Below are 17,667 nucleotides of genomic sequence, written 5' to 3'. Positions count from 1 at the left end.
TACCTTACAGAACGATCAAATCAGGGTAATCAGCACATCTATCACCTCAAATATTTATCATTTCTTTGTGGTAAGAACAATTAAAATCCTCCCTTTTAGCTATTTTGAAATCTACATTATTATGAATTATAGTCACCCTACTGTGCACTAGGACACCAAAACCAATTCCTCCTAAATGTAACTTAGTACCTGTTGACCAGCATCTCTGCTTTCTTCATCCACTCTCCCACCCCCAACCACCCCAGCCTTGGATAACCACTGTTCCACTCTACTTCTAGAAATTTGACTTTCTTAAATTCCACACACAAGTGAGCTCATAAGGTATTTGCCTCTCTGTGCCTGGCATATGTTGCTTAACATAACGCCCTCTAGGTTCATCCATGCTGCCACAAATGATAGAATTTCCTGTTTTTTTTAAGGCTGAATAGTATTCCATTGTGTATATATACCACACTTTAAAAATCCATGCATCCATTAATGGAAACACTTAGGTTGTTTCCATATCTTGGGTATTGTAACACTGCAACAAACATGGCAGTGCAGACATCTATTTGGCATACTGATTTCAATTCCTTTGGGTATATATCTAGCAGTGGGATTGCTGAATCATAAGGTAATTCTTTTTTTTTTTTTTTTTAAAGATGACCGGTAAGGGGATCTCAACCCTTGGCTTGGTGTTGTCAACACTACGCTCAGCTAGTGAGCCAACCAGCCATCCCTATATAGGATCCGAACCCGTGGCCTTGGTGTTATCAGCACCGCACTCTCCCGAGTGAGCCACGGGCCGGCCCTCATAAGGTAATTCTATTTTCAGTTTTTTAAGGAATCTCCATACTGTTTTCCAAAACGGCTGTACTAATTCAGGATACCACCAACAGCATATTAGGGTTTCCTTTTCTCCACATCCTCTCTGACATTTATCTTCCATCTTTCTGAAAACAGCTAATTTATCAGGTGAGAGGTGATATTTCATTGTGGTTTTGATTTGCATTTCTCTGATGATTAGAGAGAGATGCTGAGTGTTGAGCATTGTTTCATGTATCTGTGGGCCATTTGTATTTATTCTTTTGAGAAATGTCTATTCAAGTTCTTTGCCCATTTTTTTAACAGGGGCATTTGTTTTCTTGTTATTGAGTATTTTGAGTTCTTTGTATATTTTGGATATTAGCCCCTTATCTGATGTATGATTTGCAAATATTTTCTCCAAATCCACAGGCTGTCTCTTCACTCTACTAATTGTTTCCTTTGCTGTGCAGAAGCTTTTTAGTTTGATGTAATTCCATTTGTCTATTTTTGCTTTTGTTGCCTGTACTTTTGGGGTCATATCTGAGAAATCTCTGCCCAAACCGTTGTCATGGAGCTTTCCCCCTGTGTTTTTTTCTAGTAGTTCTACAGTTTCTGGTGTCTCACTGGCTCTTGCTGCCTGTGGACACCCATTGAACCTTTATTCACATACTCTGTGTATTGCCCCTGGGTCTGCCTCTTCTGAGAGAACTTTGGAGCTTCCCAGCCCTCAGTGGTAGGGTTGGCCCTGCTCCCCGAGTTCCTGAACCCTGCCCACCCCTGAGCTCTTCTCTCCCCAGCAAGGGGGAACCCACAGATGGACTCCCTCCCTAGGGGCAGGAGGCTGTGGCCCATTGAGCCCCCAGGGATAGGCCATGGGTCAGAGGATGGACTGCAGAGCTGGGGCAGGCCTGGTGGCAGGGGAAGGAGTCTTTGGAGGAAAGAGGTGAAGACAACTCAGACAAGGTGCTGGGTCTGCCAACAGCCCTTGTCATGGCCACAAAGCCCCTCCATTTCCCTGCACCCTTGCTGAGCCCTCTCTACTCACCCCACCCCAAGCACTCTCACCTCCTTGACTTCCCAGGCACTTGCTAGAATAATTGAACCCTAGAGTAGAGGGGGACCTTAGAGATCGACTGGTCCAATCTCTCCTCACTTTATAAGGAAGGAAATTGAGGCCCAGAGACAGGAGAGGACTATCTAGATCACACCGGAAGTTTGTGCCAAGCAGGGTTAGAACCAGGGACAGCTCACCTCCAGACTCTTGCTTTTTCCTTTTTCTGTACTTACTGCGGACCTTCCTTCTCCCCTCTCTCCTCCTCTTCCTATTTTTTCTCCCTTAAATACCTTGAGGAGGAAGAGAGTTGGGGGACCAGGCCAAGACAAGGAGAGGGAGATGAAGATATGGGGGTGGGGTGAGGACAGTGATGTGGGAGCCAGAGCCGAGAGGGCAGAGGGAGGTGCGGTGGAAGACCAAGGCCAGGCACAGGCGGGGCCCAGAGGGCGGGGCAGGAAGACTTGGACGTGGATGGACAAGAGAGCTCGTCCCTGAGCCATCTGGGTGTTTATGCCTTGGGGCACTGCCCAGTCCCACCCCCTCATGTCGGGCACCCTCCGCCATCACTTCTTTCTCTTCTCCTTGGCCAGCTGGGCCTCCCTGGCCTCCAACTGGTCCTTGCTAAGTTTCAGACTCTTCTTGCCCAGTGGAGTCTTGAAGTACCAGTCCTGGGGTGGCAGGGGAGTGGGAGGGGCAGGTCCCTCGGATCCCACCCTCAGTCTGCCTCCTGACCTCACCCATCCCGTTTCCTCAGCAGCCTATTCTTCTCTCCTCCTGGGGTGCAGGGGTCCTGTTGGAGCTGGGGCTTCCCTTGCTCCCCACCAAATACTCCAGGCCATAGTATCAGCCTTCTCAGGGGCAAGCCCTCCTCCCTTCACCCCTGCAGTCCTCTCTCCTGGGGTCCCAGGGCCATCCTACCCCCGGGGGTGGACACTGACTCAGAGGTGGAGAAGTGGGTGGTAGCTGGTGCCGAAACCAACCCAGGGCTCCTAACATATAGGTGGCCCCTTCGGTCTCCTACCCTCAAGGAAACCAGGTGAGATGGTCCTGCACACAGACCCCTAGCCCTTGGCCTTTCCTGGTGATTACTTTTTCCCTTTTCAGCTGGACTCTGTGATCCTCTTAACCCAACTGTCTTCTGGTAGTTTGGGGGAGCAGAGATAGGGGTCCAAGGTGTGTTTGGGCTAACCCCGCTGCTGGCACTGCTCGCCAAGATCCCCCAGCCCCCAGCAGCCTCACCTTCAGGGACTCCTCCTCCTCCTTGTACACTGGATCTAGCTTCGCCAGATGTCCCAGGAACTCTGAGGCCACCAGGGGCCGCTGGGACAATTGCAGGAGCCGCCACTCATTCAACACCGATTGGATGGCTTGGAGAATGTGACCGGGCGTGTAGCCATCGGACACCTTGGCCAGGGCACTGATGTCCAGGCCCTGGGTCACCTGGACTCCCTGGGCCTCAATCATATGCTTCCAGAGCACTGCAGGCATGGGGAGGACATGGGGCACAGAGGGGCAGTGGGCACCAGGGCGGGCAGCAAGGCCTAACAAGCCCCTGTTGGGTGTGTGGAACGAGCTCCGTGCTTGTGGAGAGTCAGCTCCTCTCCCTGGGGAAGGTACAGGAGTAGGAGTGGCAAGGATCATCCTCTCAACTTAATATGAGGAAGTGGAGACTGCAAGGGCATCCATGACCTGCCTGTGTCCACAGAGCCGAGGCCGGGACCCAGACCACCGGGCTGCTTGTCCAACAGCCCTTCCAGGACACCTGGCCATGCAGGTGAGGACTCGTAGCAGCAGTGGGTAAGTGGGAAGAGGGGTGGGGAGGCTTTGGCAGGGGTGGCAGTCCCTGGACCCTTCTCTGGTCTGGGCCTCACCATAGCGAGAAGCATAATCGGGCCGGGGCATGAAGAGGATCCGCTCGTAGACCTTGCACAGCCCCTTCATCTCAGCCAGCTGCGGCCGGGCGGTCGTCCCTATCAGCATCACGCGGTCTCCAGGGTTCAGCAGCCGAAGGGCCTTGGTGAGGTCCTTCTTTATTCGCTTTGGGTCCATCTGCTCCAGGTGGGGAGGAGAAATGGGTTGAGACCCAGCGACATACCCCATGCTCAGCCCCACATCAACCCTGAGAGGGGACTGGGGAGAGGCTGTAGGTCCTGCTCTGAGCATAAGGTGGAAGCCCAAAGAGAAGGGGGACTTGTCCAAGGTGGCAGGGGTGCGGTCTGGAGTGGCGTGAGCAAGTCCCAGCTTCTGGCCTTGACCAGGATGCCCTCACAGCCCACCATGCCCGCAGCCCTTACCTCCCTCTCTTCTTTTGGGACCTTCTTATAGAAATTCTTCTCTGCATTTCCAATCCAGATCACGGAGGGCTGTAGCAGCCGGGCCACCTGGACAGGTCAGAGTAGACATCCCTGGGCAAGGGTGACATCCTCACCTGGCTGGAACCCAGGATTGGGGCTCGCCTTGGGCAGTGACTTACCTCAGAGCCCCCGGCCTCCACTTCCACATCATGCCACCCCCAAGCCCGCTTTTTGCCCGTACGTCACACCTCAGTGGGAACCAGAGTCACTGCCCTCCTTGAGGGGGCTGATATGAAGCTGCATCTTACCATGAAAAGACACTGCTCTGGCTCCCCACTTCCTGCCACCTCCCCCCACACAGGGGCTTCAGGGGGAACCCAAGCTCCTAGCAGGGGCTGATAGGGAGACCTCATCAGTTCAGTCCCTGCAGTCCCACCCGATAGGCAGATGGTTGGCCTCCTAAACATAAACCCATCCTGCTGTGTTGTCACAAGTCTGAGAACCAGAAACACCGAAAGTCAGGCACTCCAGACCTTAAAGACCATGTGCACCACCATCTGCGCCCCGGCCTTCCCGGGGTATTTGCCCTTCAGGTTGTCAGGTGACAGGTCAAACAGGTTGGCTCCAGTTTCTGTGCACACAGCTTTGACCAGCATCTTCTTCCCCATGCCGGGGGGGCCCACCAGGAGGATGGAGCGGATGAGGGGGGCCATGGCATGTATATCTGGGGAGCCTGAGAGGAAGGAAATGGGGACCAGAGGTAGGCAATGGGCCAGCATCAGGGGACAGGGTTAGAGAAGACCCTGTGTGAGGTCCAGGGCTGGGGAGAATGAGGTTCGGGTCATGGTGTACCACCTGCCCCCAGCACCTGAGCAGCTCCCCCAGGCCTGCAAGCTGAGGGTGGCAACCTGGAGGATTTTGAATGACTTGGCAACCTCAGTTATGAAGACCTGTATGTGGGGACAGGAAGGAGCCCACTGTCCCCTTCAATGCCCTTTCTGTTTTCAGTGCCACCTCCTTCCACTCCTGGATTATGACAGGGTGGAATTAAGAGGCATATCTTCGGTATTTAACAGGGGATGCAGGGCTGGTCTTCTGGCAGTGGCACAGATGACAAGATGTCACTTGGGATTGAATAGGGGCCAGCAGTATGGGCTCCTCAGCAGGTCAAGGGCCCACATGATTTCTGGGGTGGCCCAATCTAGATGTGAGCTCCAGCAGGGTCTGGGGAAGGCAGGAGGAGTCTGACATGGATCTGTGGTGCCCGGGGACTGGAGGTCCAGCCTGGATGTGCCCACCTTGACCACCCTACCCTGAACCCCAGGCCCCCACCCCAAGAGCCACCTGCCCAGCGCTGGCTCTTCACTCTTCCCGGGTCCTCTCACCGAGCCGCAGGACCCCGTACAAGGCCATGTTCTGTCGGATGTCAAACAGGGATGGCATAGGCAGCTTGTTTGCCAGACTCAGAGTGGACCCAAGGTAAAGGCAGTCACCTGAGAAGTCAGGTGGCCACATGGTGAGTGGCATTCCCTTGGGCAGTGCAGAGGGAGAGAGAGCCACTGGAGGAGAAACATAATCAGGTAATCAGTTGCTGGAAAGTGTGCCCAGTGGGCGGGGTGTCAGTGAGCCTGGACACCGGTCCTCAGCAGGGGCAGGCATCAGGGGAGGGGTCTCACCCACATAGTCTTTCAATGCCACAGCCTCACTCTTCTTCAGGAGGCCAAAAATGACGAGCTCCTCATACAGGGAGTCCAAGGACCTGGCAGAGAGTGGCACAGAGAGACCCCAAGGACATTAGCAAGTGAGGACAACGGGAAGTAGAGACAGAGATGAGGGGGCTGGAGTCATGAGGGGGGATAAGTGGTCCTCCTGCCCATCACTCTGCAGTCAAAACGATCAGTAGTGCCACCAGACAGGCAGAACCAGAAGGTGCAGCACCGAAACACCGTGCCAGGAGGCGCGTCTCCCACAGCAGGTGCTCTGCGGAGTGAGGGGGTATGAGGGACTGGGGCCCTCTGTGACGTTCTCCATCAGCCTGCCCACTGCCCAAAGTTCCACCATTAGAAACCCCGTCATTTGGGCCAAGCATTGCCCTTGCACTGGAAACCACACGTAAGCTGCAATCCTCCTGCAAGGGATGGCCATTAAAGTGCCTAACCCAATGTGCTCGTGATCTCTCTTTACCAGAGAAACGCGCAGAAAGGGGCCACTGGCAGGTCTCTCAGTGCCCCAGAGGGGGAGTCCAGGGGGAGGCGGCTTTGGCAGGGACAGAGCTAATTAAGGCAAAGATTAGAGGGAGGACCTGGAAGGAGGGGACAATGTTTCATATTATAAATACAACACAAATTCCTTTTTTTTTTTTTTTTTAAAGATGACCGGTAAGGGGATCTTAACCCTTGACTTGGTGTTGTCAGCACCACGCTCAGCCAGTGAGCGAACCGGCCATCCGTATATGGGATCCGAACCCGGGGCCTTGGTGTTATCAGCACCGCACTCTCCCGAGTGAGCCACGGGCCGGCCCCAACACAAATTCCTATCTTATCCCACATTACCATTCGCACAGCACTTTCTTACGCCTTCATTTGAGTCTCATGGCTATCTTGTGAGTTTGGCAGGGGAGGCACTTGGTGAACGAGGCCAGGGAGTCAGAGAGTTGAAGTGACTTTCCCACAGTCACACAGCAGCAGAACCAGGACCAGTAGTCAGCTCTGTCCTGGCCCGGGCTCTCCTGCGCAGCCTTGTGCAACAGAGTGCAAGCCGTGCGTATGTCCACGTGCCTGCGCGTGCCTGTGCACCTGGGGCTCTGACCTTCACGCAGCCATCCGTCTAAGGTGGGCACGGCAGGGTCTATTACCTGTCTGGGGTCAGATCTTTTTCCTTCTTCCCCATTTTCTTCCCAGCCTTTTTCTGGTTGGAAATAAGTGTACAGGTCACAGTCCCCTGTTCCTTGCCACCCCCACCCGGGCGCCCTCCCCTGCCAGCCTTGGCCCCTTATCTTGCCTTTGGGGCCTTCAAGGGTCTCCCCTCCTCCCTGTCCACGGCCAGACGCAGGTTCTTCAGCTCCTGACGCATCAGCTCGTCCACCTGGGGGAGACAGTAGGGAGGCGGGGGACAGGCTGAGCTGGGTAGGGCAGGTGGGAGAGGTGAGGAGAGAGGAGATGGAGAAGAGGGAAGAGCCTCATGGAAGAGCCAGGCAAGCCCAGTGAAGGCAGCAGGGACAGCCACCACCGCCTTCCCACACACGCCCTTACGTGTCTCCCCTGCTACCCTGAACCATCTGTACCCAATACTAACCCATATCCTGCTCCCCAATGAGCCTCACTCTCGACAGCCACCAGAGTGGGGAGAGGCCCCCAAGATGAGGTCAAGCCCGAGACCCACCCCTTCAAGTCTGTGTACTGGAGCAGTTGCATAATCTCTTAGCCTCAGTTTTCTACATGCACCATCAGGAAAACCATGGTACCTACCTCACGGGTGGTTTGAAAGACTACCCAAGGCAGTGCTTCTAAAGCACATGTCATGGGGTGGGGCGCATCGTCAGAGCTCTTTAAGGGTTTGTGGTGATGGGCTGCGCACACCCAGTGCCAGGCCCTGTCTGACCCCAGCTCAGAGCCTCTCCCATGCCCTCCATGTCCCTGATGCACAAGGGACCCAGGGGAGAAAACGGGACAAGAGGAGGCAAAGGAAGGGGGGGGGATGGGGCATGGCAGCAGGTGGAGCTGGGACTGTGCATGGAGGGCTGTGAGGCTACAGAGAATACGCCGGGGGCGGGGATGGGGGACAGAGGACAAGAGGGAGGCAAATGAATGAGTGGGGAGGATTCTGGAGCAGGCTGGAGGTGCTGGTGGCAACAGTAGGAGGAGGACACAGACGGTGGCCTGCGGGGAAGCCCTGGCCCAGCACTCACACCTGCACCCGGATCTCCATCTCCACTTCCTTCCTCTTCTCCTCCCGGAGGGTCTCAGAGTCAAAATTCTGACTGGGGTGTACACTCTCATTCCGGGTCTTCCACAGATCTGACCACAGAAAACGGAAGGACATGTGAAAGTGAGAGTCCCAGGTGCACAGGCACATGCTGGCACCCGGGCCAAGAGCCTGACCCTGCCTGGCACCCCTATCCCCACCTGGCCACCTGGCACTGCTTCTACCCATATCACAGACAGATGTTGGCCCCAAGGCCTGTCCCCCTAGGTTCAGCCCCAAACCCATAACAACTCCCCAAGGAATCATATCACACCCCTCTCCCCCTCGGGCATTATCCCCTCAGCCTACACACCCACACACACACTGCCGCCTCACGGTCCCTAAGGCAGCTGCCTACTCTTCCCAGGACCCAGGGCCCCGAGACCCCCCGAGGATGACAATCTTTCCTCTTACTTTTATACTCCTCGTGGCCGACATTAATCACAGGGACAGATTTGGATGGCAATACTTGCAGCATTGTATCTGCGTCCTAGAATGGACACATCCTTTGACCTTGACCCCAACACCTCTACTTACCACAAATTCTGCCCTAATTCTTACCAGGACCAGCCTGCCTACCACAAATTCCCCCACACTTAGTTCTTCCCCGCCCACTTGTTCCGTGTGTCCAAGAGGGTCTTACCCCCTTCTTGGATTTTTCTTCCTTCCCTTTCTTCTTTTTCTTCTTTTGTTCATTTTTTTCTTTCTCCTTACTTTGCTCCTTTTTTTTGCTCTCCTGCATCTCCAGTTCAAGTCTCACCTGTGACCACCAACAAAAGATGTTTCAAAGACCAAAGGGATGTTATAGGAGCAAGAGAACTCAGGGCTTGAGACTGGGATGGACCAAGGACTCCCAAAGCCTAGGGTAACTGCTGAGGTCCGGATGGCTGATTGTACAGAGACTTCACTGGGGACCAGGGAGAAAGGGGCACCGAGGAAGGAGTGTCTCTTTTTTCCTGGGCTGTGGGGATCTGGATCCACCATGGTCTCACCAGACATATTTCCTCTCCCTGGCCATGAATGCCTTTCCAGTCACAGGTACACCCTGTCCTCTTCCCCATGCAGTCTTTCTAGCTGCCTATATTTCCTCTGGCCCCATCTGCCTCCATTGAGGCTGACCCCTACCCCTACCCCTACCCCACTGTAATCTTCGGTTTACACTCAACTACTCTCTAACCTCAGGCGCCAACTGCCATAGAAAACCTCCTGTTCCCACCTCTAGGGTACCTGTTCTGGAGTCTTGTCTGCAAAGATGAGGTAGGATCCACCTAAAGACTCATCTGGATAATCAGGAAACCGACCAGTTAGGGCACTAAGTGGACATAAGATGGTTGGAAAGATAGATGTGTGGTTAGATAGATGGATGGGTGCACGTGTGGACAGATGAATGGATGCATGGATGGGTAGGTGGGTGGGTGGAGGGGTCAATGGACGGATGGATGGTTAGATGGCTGGCTGGCTGGTTGGATAGATGAAGAGATGGATGGATGGACAAATGGATGGGTGAGCGAATGGATGGATGGATGGATGGATGGATGGATGGATGGATGGATGGATGGATGGATGGAGAGAAGGGTGGAGAAAGACAACGGACCAGTGAGAAGGAATGCATAGTTACAGAATGAAAAGGACAGTTTGCTCAAGGGGCACTCATGGATACTTTTCGCCTCCTATCCTGGCATTTTCTCTTCCCTTGGGGAAATGGGAAGTCAGATGTGGAGATGGTCCTGCGTGCTGGGGGCCCAAAGTTTCAGCCAACAGTGTTAGCAGTGTGTTGGGGGGATGGGGTAGATGGAGAAAAGGGCTAGAGGACAGAACAGCTGTGGGGGATAGGGCAGGAGCAGCCTCTGGGGACACTGGGGCAGAGGGAATGAGGGATTGAGGGCTGGGTCAGCTGAGGCCAGGGACACTGACTGGCACTCGATAAACCACTGTCGAATTTGCTCCTTCATTTTCTCCTTCATGTCGGGCCCCTCCGTCTCTGTGAGAGAACCGTGGGCCTTCACCATTGCCAACTGGAACTCCTCCTCCTTTTCCAACTGGCGGAGCCTCTGGACATCCTCCCCATGGCAGGCCTGGGCTATGATGCACAAGTGTTCCACCTGGTTGGGCGAGGGGAGCTGGGGGAGCGGACAGAGGGGGAGTGGGAGAGCCCAGCGTCTGGTGTAGCCGCGGCCGCATCCTTAGGTACACACACCTGCCCCCCTTGTTCCCCAACACGGCCCACACGGGCATCGCACGCACACCCACACAGAACCACGGGCACGCCTGCATCAGGACAAATTGTGTTTGCAGCCGAAATTCATCTGTGTAAATTACTCTGGTAATGAGTTTGCTGGATGCATGCGGGCTGGCCCCCGCCCGCTCCCCCAGCACACCCTCCCCTGGAGCCTCGGGCCCCAGCCCCCACCCGCACCCCGCCTGGCGGCCGAGTTGGCAGCCGCTCTCACAGCCACTTTCCCGCCTCATTGGCTCCCAAATGTATTTTAAATATCACTCTGCGCAGAGACAATTACTGAAAACGCTGAGCTCACACTGTTGATGGGTCCGGGTGGCGAGGCTCATTCCTCACCCACCGCCGTGCCATGCCCCCTCCTCACCAAGGCCAGACCCCTGCCTCCCTCCTCCTGCTCTTGCCTCCTGGGGGTCCAGCACTCCGGCTCCCCAACAAGTCTCTGACCTCCACTCCCATGCAGTGGCCCCAGGTCCCTCCCTCCTTCTGAAGCCCCGAGCCTGCCGAGCCTCCCGTGGTAGCCGTCCCTGCCTGCAAGAGACAGCACTGGCTCCATCCTGGACATTGTCAGCCCTGGGAAAGCTCCCTTCCCTCCAATCACTCTGGCCCCCAGCTCAGCCCCCTCCCCAATTCCCTCTACTAGCCAGGGCTCCACAGGACCTGCCCAGGGCAAAGCCCCTCACCCAGGAAGCAGGACCCTCACCCTAACCATGGCCTTCTTTTCCCAAGTCAGTAGAGACTAGCAGCTGGACAAGAGGAGGTCAGAGGACAGACAGATTCAGGGAGTGGGAACTGCTCACCCTGCCTGGACACACACGGACACACACAGGGGTCTCTGCCCCTCTCACCACCCACACTCCCCCATGTACACACTCATGCTCACATTGCTTAAGTCTGCACTTAGCCACCTTCTCTGCAGAGCAGAGGAGAAGCGAGTCTGGGGTGCCCAGAGAAAAGTGGGGATCCTATGGCTGGAAAAGCTCTGGTTTCAGGGCTGTACCCCACACGGTCCCTGGTGGTTCCCCCAGGCTGCAGGAGGGTGTGGAGCAGTGTGTGGACGCCCCAGCTGGCCTTGCTGTCCCCTTTGCCAGGCCCACCTGTGCAACCTCTCCTTCCAGTGGGACAGGGATGTTGGAGGAGCCCAGGATGTTCTACTCTGTGATCCCTCACTCTGCCCCACATTTGTGATCCTTCCAGGGGGTCTAGAAGAGGGTGGGGTATAAGGAGGCAGGGCTTGGTGGCTTTCACGGCTTTCCCTTCTTTCTGTCTCTTTCTCACCAGGATCTCCCACCTGGGCCTGAGTGAGGGCGGTGTGGGCAGTGTGGGCCTGGAGAGGGCTGTGCTCTGGGACAGGTGCAGAGGATGGAGAGGTGGGGCCCCTGCTCTGGCCAGCCCTGTGCTCCCAGCCCCCCGTGGTGGCCAGGGCGGCTCACCATGCCAATGAGCTCCATCTCCGTTTGCCGGTCCTGCTGTGTGCGCCTCCTCTGCAGGTAACCTTTCCACACCTGGGAGGGTGAAGCGGGACACTTGGGACACAGATGCCCTCCACACTGCATTTTTGCAAGGCTGTGGGTCATAGGCTCAGGCCTAGGGAAGAGCAGCAGCCTCTCTCTTGGGGAAGGTCTGAGAGGGTCACGGCTAGAGGAGGTTCAGGGTGGGGGTGGGGAGGAGCACTAGGGAGAGCATCTCATCAGCAGGTGCACACTGAGCAGGAACAGCCTGTAACAGGGTGGCACCCAAACCATCTAGCTCCAAGGGCCCCCAGGAATTCTTCCTCCTCCTCTCCACCCTGATCTGCAGGATCCATCGTAATCTTGCTGTATCTTTTGAGGCCCGGAACAAATAGAGCTCAGCACCACTTCCTCCCGACTCTCCCTTCCCAGAATTCCCATAGCAGTTGGAATAAATATTTGCTCCCACCCAGGCACATACACGTAGACATCGGTGCTGTAGGGACTGTGGAGCTCTCCTAGTTAATCCTGCCTTTTTTTTTTTTTTCTGGCTGGTGGGTATGGGGATCTGAACCTGTGACCTTGTTGTTATAAGGCTGCGTTCTAACCAATTGCACTAACTGGCCAACCCCTAATCCTACATTTTTGACCTAAGGGAACTGAGGCCCGAGACGGACATGATCTCTCCTAGGCCCAGGAGCCCGTCAGAGCAGAGCTGGACCAGCGCTCTTTCTCTCAGGCCCCCAGCCACTTTCAGACCTAAGGACTGAGTGGTAGTGGGGTGGCAGGGTGCGCGCTGGGCAGAGGGAGGCAGGGCCAGTGCCAGACATTGTTTTCCGTTCACATAACAATGCCTCCGTGGGCAGGGACCGGCTCCTGTGCTTCTGTCTGGGCTTCGTCCTCTGACCAGCACGACAGGCCCACAATAATGGAGCGCCTCATATATTCTTTCATTTTATTAGTGCGCTGAGCACCTCTAAGACCAGAATGCAGTATTTCTGCACTCTTAATGTTGGGCAACAGGGACAAAATGATTTGCTTTGGCTCTGGGGGTAGGGGTGAGTCTCCGTCTTTGGGGCCCACTCTCCTTCTTGAAAGGCTTGCTTTATCCAGCCCTGGGGTAGAGGACGTCTTCATTTGTGGGGAAGCCAGATATTGACCCAGTCATAAAAATGCAGGGGTCCAGACCAGGACGCTCAGGTACGGATCATATAAAAAGCTACCCTTTTGGAGAGGCTATATCTTCACAGCGTTGTGCCTGCTTGTTGGTTCGTTGGTTTACTTTTGTTTTTTGGTGAGAAGGGGTTCAAGTTTCCTACAGTGGGCTAGGAGACTCAAGTCTTTGAGGCATTGGGACTTGAAAGAGAGAAGATGGGAGAGATAACTGATTTGAAAGAAAGGGCCCAGGCCCAGGTCAACAGTTTTTGGAAAGGAAAGGTGGCAAGAGTCTTCTTGTGACAGGGTAGGGCCAGTGGGCCTCACAGCAGCGACAGCTGCAGGAGCAGAACATGGTTCCTTCCTGCACTGGAACTCTCCTAGGGCCCCTCCAGTCTCTGGTCAAGCTGGTAACCACTACCTCCTGGAGTCAGCCAGTGTTTGAAGGATTTTAGGGAACGGTGGGAGAGGCCACATCCACACTCTGGGGTGGCCAGCGAAGGCTGACCCAGAGAGGGGTGAAGCGGTTGTCCAGAGCAAAGGAGGTCATGACAGCCGGGACAGTGGGAATGCTCAGGGAAACCTCAGGGTGGGGCTAGGCTTTCTAAAGGGGGGCAAGATAGGGATGTAATTACGTTCTTTCTTTCTTTCTTTTTTTTTTTTGTCTTTTTCGTGACCGGTACTCAGCCAGTGAGCGCACCGGCCATTCCTATGTAGGATCCAAACCCGTGGCGGGAGTGTCACTGCGCTCCCAGCGCGCACTCTCCCAAGTGCGCCACGGGGTCGGCCCAATAATTACGTTATTTCAATGTTAAAGTAAAGGGGACCCCCGAAGGCACGGAGTATGAGGACACTTGGATCATATTAGTTATCAAACTCTAATTCATCATGTTTTCTTTTCCCTCGGTTGCCAGGAGGCTAAGGATACATTTTAGTGGCTCCTTTTTAACAGTTGAGGGTTTCTGGAATGACCATCATCCATTCTGTTCTGCTACTCTATTATGGATCTTTCTCCCCTAATTTTAATAATCCTTCTGTTCCTGGGGTTTTTGTGGTATCATATTCCAAATCTTTTTGGAGAAAGAGATGTAGAATAAGTAATCAACAAATAAAACATATGTTTACATGCTTACTGACTGATCAAGGTCCCTAGTTTAGAATTTAGTTATGGGGCAGCAGAATTCAGGCACCTGAACTCCCGTGATCAATTGATGAACCTGGCAGGCTTCCTGGAGGAGGTGACTCTACCCTGGCCCTCCTCCTGGGCACCCAGTGTTACCTTCTGTATGGTGACTGCTGCCTGGTCCTGACTGAACTTGCGCTGCCCATCCTCCTGGATCTTTCGATCCTTCTCCTCCTCTTTCCGAATCTCTCGCATAAAGGTGGCTCGGAGCCGGCCCTGCCTGGCCCGCTCAACCTTTTGCACTAGAATTATGGCCTCGGTCCTGTGAATTCCTGGAAAGATCTGGCCAGAGCAGGGGGCAAAAAAGCAGGAGTACATGAGGGAGAGCTTATATCCAGGGTGGGCATCTGGGAGACCAGCCACAAAGGACACCCTGGGGGCATGGTCCTCTCAGGGCATCTGGGTGCCAAAGTCCCATCTTGGTGTCAGAAGGTTATAATGAGCACAAGAGCAGCCTTGACGGATTACCCAAAGAGTACTCTGAGGTGGGTACAGAGCAGCAGTGCCTCTCTGAGCCTTGGAGGGGAGCATCTCTGCTCCAGGATAGGGGGGATGGGAGGAGTCTGGGAGGGTGTCTCCCCAGCTTACGTCCTCGGCAGTCAGTGGCTCCATTCTGGACAGGATCTCGGCCAGCATCAGCCCTCGCTCCTTCGTAGTGCTGGACTGCTCCAGCAGGAAGTATTTGGGGATTGGAACCTCCAAGTCTGCCTTTGAAGCAATATGGGGGAAGGAGGGTGAGGAATCAGATGTCCAGGCCATCTGGCCAATCTGTTACCACTGCCAGCTCCCTGTGACTCCCTGGTGCTGTTCTCCTCCATTCTAGAGCCTTGGGTGGGAAACCTCCACGTTTTGGGGTGGATACTCTCAACCATTATCCCTCTCGTCCCCTGCACCCACCATGTGGCCAGAATTGAATTCTGAAGGATCATGGCATAGGTGGCAGTGGTCCTAAACCTGCATTTTAAAATGCAAATTCCTAGGTCGTCCCCAGACTACCACATCAGAAGGGCAGGGTCTGGAGAATCTGCATTTTTCCCCCTAAGTCCACCACTGCAGCTGTTTAGGGAAACTGTGAAACTGCCTTGGATATACAACAGTGAGTGAATGCTGACCTTGGGGCAGGACCAGAGTTCCTGCAGAAGCTCTGTGCTCTAGAACAGCATTCTAGAACTTGCCTGTGCACACAGATCACCTGAGAGTCTTGTTAAAAGGCAGAGGCAGATTCAGTGAGTCTGGGGTGTGGCTGGAGATTCTGTATTTTTTAACAAGCTTCTAGGTGATGCACATGCTGCTGGTCCACGGACCCCACTTTGAGGAACAAACTTCTAAAGGCCTCTCCTCACCAATCCCCTGCAGTTGGTGGGTCTTCCCAGCTATGTGGTGGGAGGGAGGGCCCTAGCCTGATTCTCCATCCACTCCCCAACTACCTCCATGCACCCCAGGTTCCTGAACCCCTTCTCCCCAGGCCAAACCCCATCCTCTAGTCTGCTCCGCCCTCCTTCATTTGCATATGGCGCATCGCCAGGGATATCTGCGGGTGGGAGGGGCGGGGCGTCAAGGCCAGCCCCCACCCCACCCAAGCTGGCCAAGGGCGTGGCTCCCTGTCGGCGGGAAATCAAGGCCAACCCCCGACCCCCCATCCCCCGCCTCCGGGCCGTGGCTCCGCGCGGCCTTTGCGGCGCGCACCGGTGTGAGCTTGAGGTCCTGCAGCACGCGGTCCAGGCAGTGGCTCTCGCACAGGTCGGTGCGCACCAGCTCGTCCTTGAGCTCCAGCACGCGGCCCGCCACACCGTCCAGCAGGCGCCGCAGCAGCCGCCGCTTCTGCGGCTGCACCATCTGGTCGTAGACCGTGTCGAACTGGCGCAGCAGGCCCAGGTAGTGCAGGTAGAGCGCGGAGAGCCTGTACTGGAAGGACTGCCGCTCCCTGTCGGGCACGGGTTCGAGCAGGGGCTGCTCTCGGTCCAGCAGCTCTTGCAGGGTCACGTGGGAGGCCTCCCAGAGGCGCTGGTAAGTTCTGGAGAGGAGGCAGCATGTACTGCGTGCTCTGAGCCGCGGAGGAGTGGGGACAGTGTGTGGGCGAGACAGGAGCCACCAAGCCTAGTGAGGAGTGTGAACTCAAGGCTCCAGATAGTGTGACTTTATTCATGGTGCCAAAGTGATCTTCGGTGAAATGAGGGGCCCACAGGGGAATGAGCAGGCACTGGCCTGGGCTTAGAGAAGGTGGGGTCTTAGAGGTTGGGGTCTTGGGGTCGACTGATGGAATAACAAGGAAAGTGAAGAATGGCCACAACCCTTAGCGATTTGGAGGGAGGCAGCCTTGGGTGGGGCTCCTGTAAGGAAGGGGTCTTTTGGAATAGGGGGCCAGCAGGTCCCTACAGGTAGGGGTGCAGTGCACAGGTGCTGCAGTGGTCTAGGGTGGTGGGTGGGGAGTGGAGATAAGGAGTGAGTGTAGAGAAGGGTTCCTTCCCTGGAGTAGAGCCATGGTTCTGGAATTAATAGTGTGAGGGAAGTCTGCAGAGCAAAAGCTGACCACAGGCAGCACAGCAAGGGAGCTGTGTGAATGCCCAGAACCCAGCCAGGGCTGGCCCAGCATCCAAACCCACACTCTGCCCCCAGCCCTTCTCCCTGCCCAGCTGCCCCAATCTCGCAGGACCAGGGAGGTGCTTTGCTCTTTGCTCTCCCAGCCCTGGGGGCTCCACTCCAGCCCCTCACTCACCCCTCAGACATGGTGCCCACTCCTTCTCACACTGCCCTTTGTGAGCTGGTGTGGAATCCACAGAACCTCTGTGGTTCTTCCTGACTCCCTGTGAGCCAGGGGGCAGAACAGCTTGATTTTAAGAATTCTGACCCATTGTACCAATGTTCTAAGGCCGAGGAGAGGGGGCTGGGGTGTGTGTGTGTGTGTGTGCAGGATTGGGGATACATCTAAGAGAACGTCCTGGAAGTGGCATGCTGAAGGGGGAGGCAGGCAGTGGCTGCAGGCTCCTGAGTAGCGAGGTTTGGAAGGTCAGAGCAGAATATAGAGTCAACTGTAGCGACTTTTCCCGTGAAGACCAAATAAAATAACACTATTTGAAGGCACCTGCAAGCTCTGAAGCTCTGGATAAATATTTGTCCTAAACGCATTACTACAACTGCACCTTCTCATCCAGGGGAACTTCTAGTCCTTCATTCAGCCTCAGCCTCCTACTCACACAACCTACCTTTACTCCTGTGAATGTGCTCAGAGGCCTGGGTGATGGGAGGGGGAAAAGGCACTGGATTTGGGTCAGAAGGCCCCGCAGTCCCAACTTCCCCCCATGTGTGAAAGCACAACTGTGCCTGCCTCGCTGGGGTCCGCTGATCATTCACACTGTTCATGTGAACTAATCGAGGATTATATTAGAAAGTGTAGTGGATGCTGCTCGGTGTTATTAGGGGCTCATTTGGGGCCATCTGTGGTATCCCCCATCACTGCTGTGGGGCCAGGAGACCATTTTCTGGAGAATACAAAACATTATACCAGCAGCAGCCTGACTCTGATCAGCAGGGGCTAAGCTTTTCGGCTC

At 55.1% G+C, this 17,667-nt stretch overlaps 1 protein-coding gene across 1 annotated transcript; it reads right to left on the bottom strand.

The window, feature by feature from the left end:
* Positions 1 to 2,403: 2,403 nt before the first annotated feature.
* Positions 2,404 to 16,846, bottom strand: IQCA1L (IQ motif containing with AAA domain 1 like). The gene is made up of 19 exons (XM_063098558.1): positions 16,836 to 16,846; positions 15,806 to 16,133; positions 14,708 to 14,827; positions 14,216 to 14,401; positions 11,764 to 11,835; positions 10,012 to 10,217; positions 9,325 to 9,409; positions 8,741 to 8,857; positions 8,512 to 8,587; positions 8,044 to 8,150; positions 7,135 to 7,218; positions 6,989 to 7,041; positions 5,811 to 5,893; positions 5,520 to 5,627; positions 4,668 to 4,867; positions 4,135 to 4,221; positions 3,712 to 3,889; positions 3,080 to 3,318; positions 2,404 to 2,508 (listed from the first exon to the last, which is right to left on the bottom strand). Exons 1-19 carry the CDS (start codon positions 16,844 to 16,846, stop codon positions 2,404 to 2,406), a joined length of 2,445 nt encoding a protein of 814 aa, XP_062954628.1.
* Positions 16,847 to 17,667: the final 821 nt, after the last annotated feature.

Source organism: Cynocephalus volans, chromosome 6, assembly GCF_027409185.1.
Source record: "Cynocephalus volans isolate mCynVol1 chromosome 6, mCynVol1.pri, whole genome shotgun sequence".
Lineage (NCBI taxonomy): Eukaryota > Metazoa > Chordata > Mammalia > Dermoptera > Cynocephalidae > Cynocephalus > Cynocephalus volans.
Note: the sequence above shows the minus strand (reverse complement) of the source record. Positions and strands in the feature narration are given on the sequence as shown.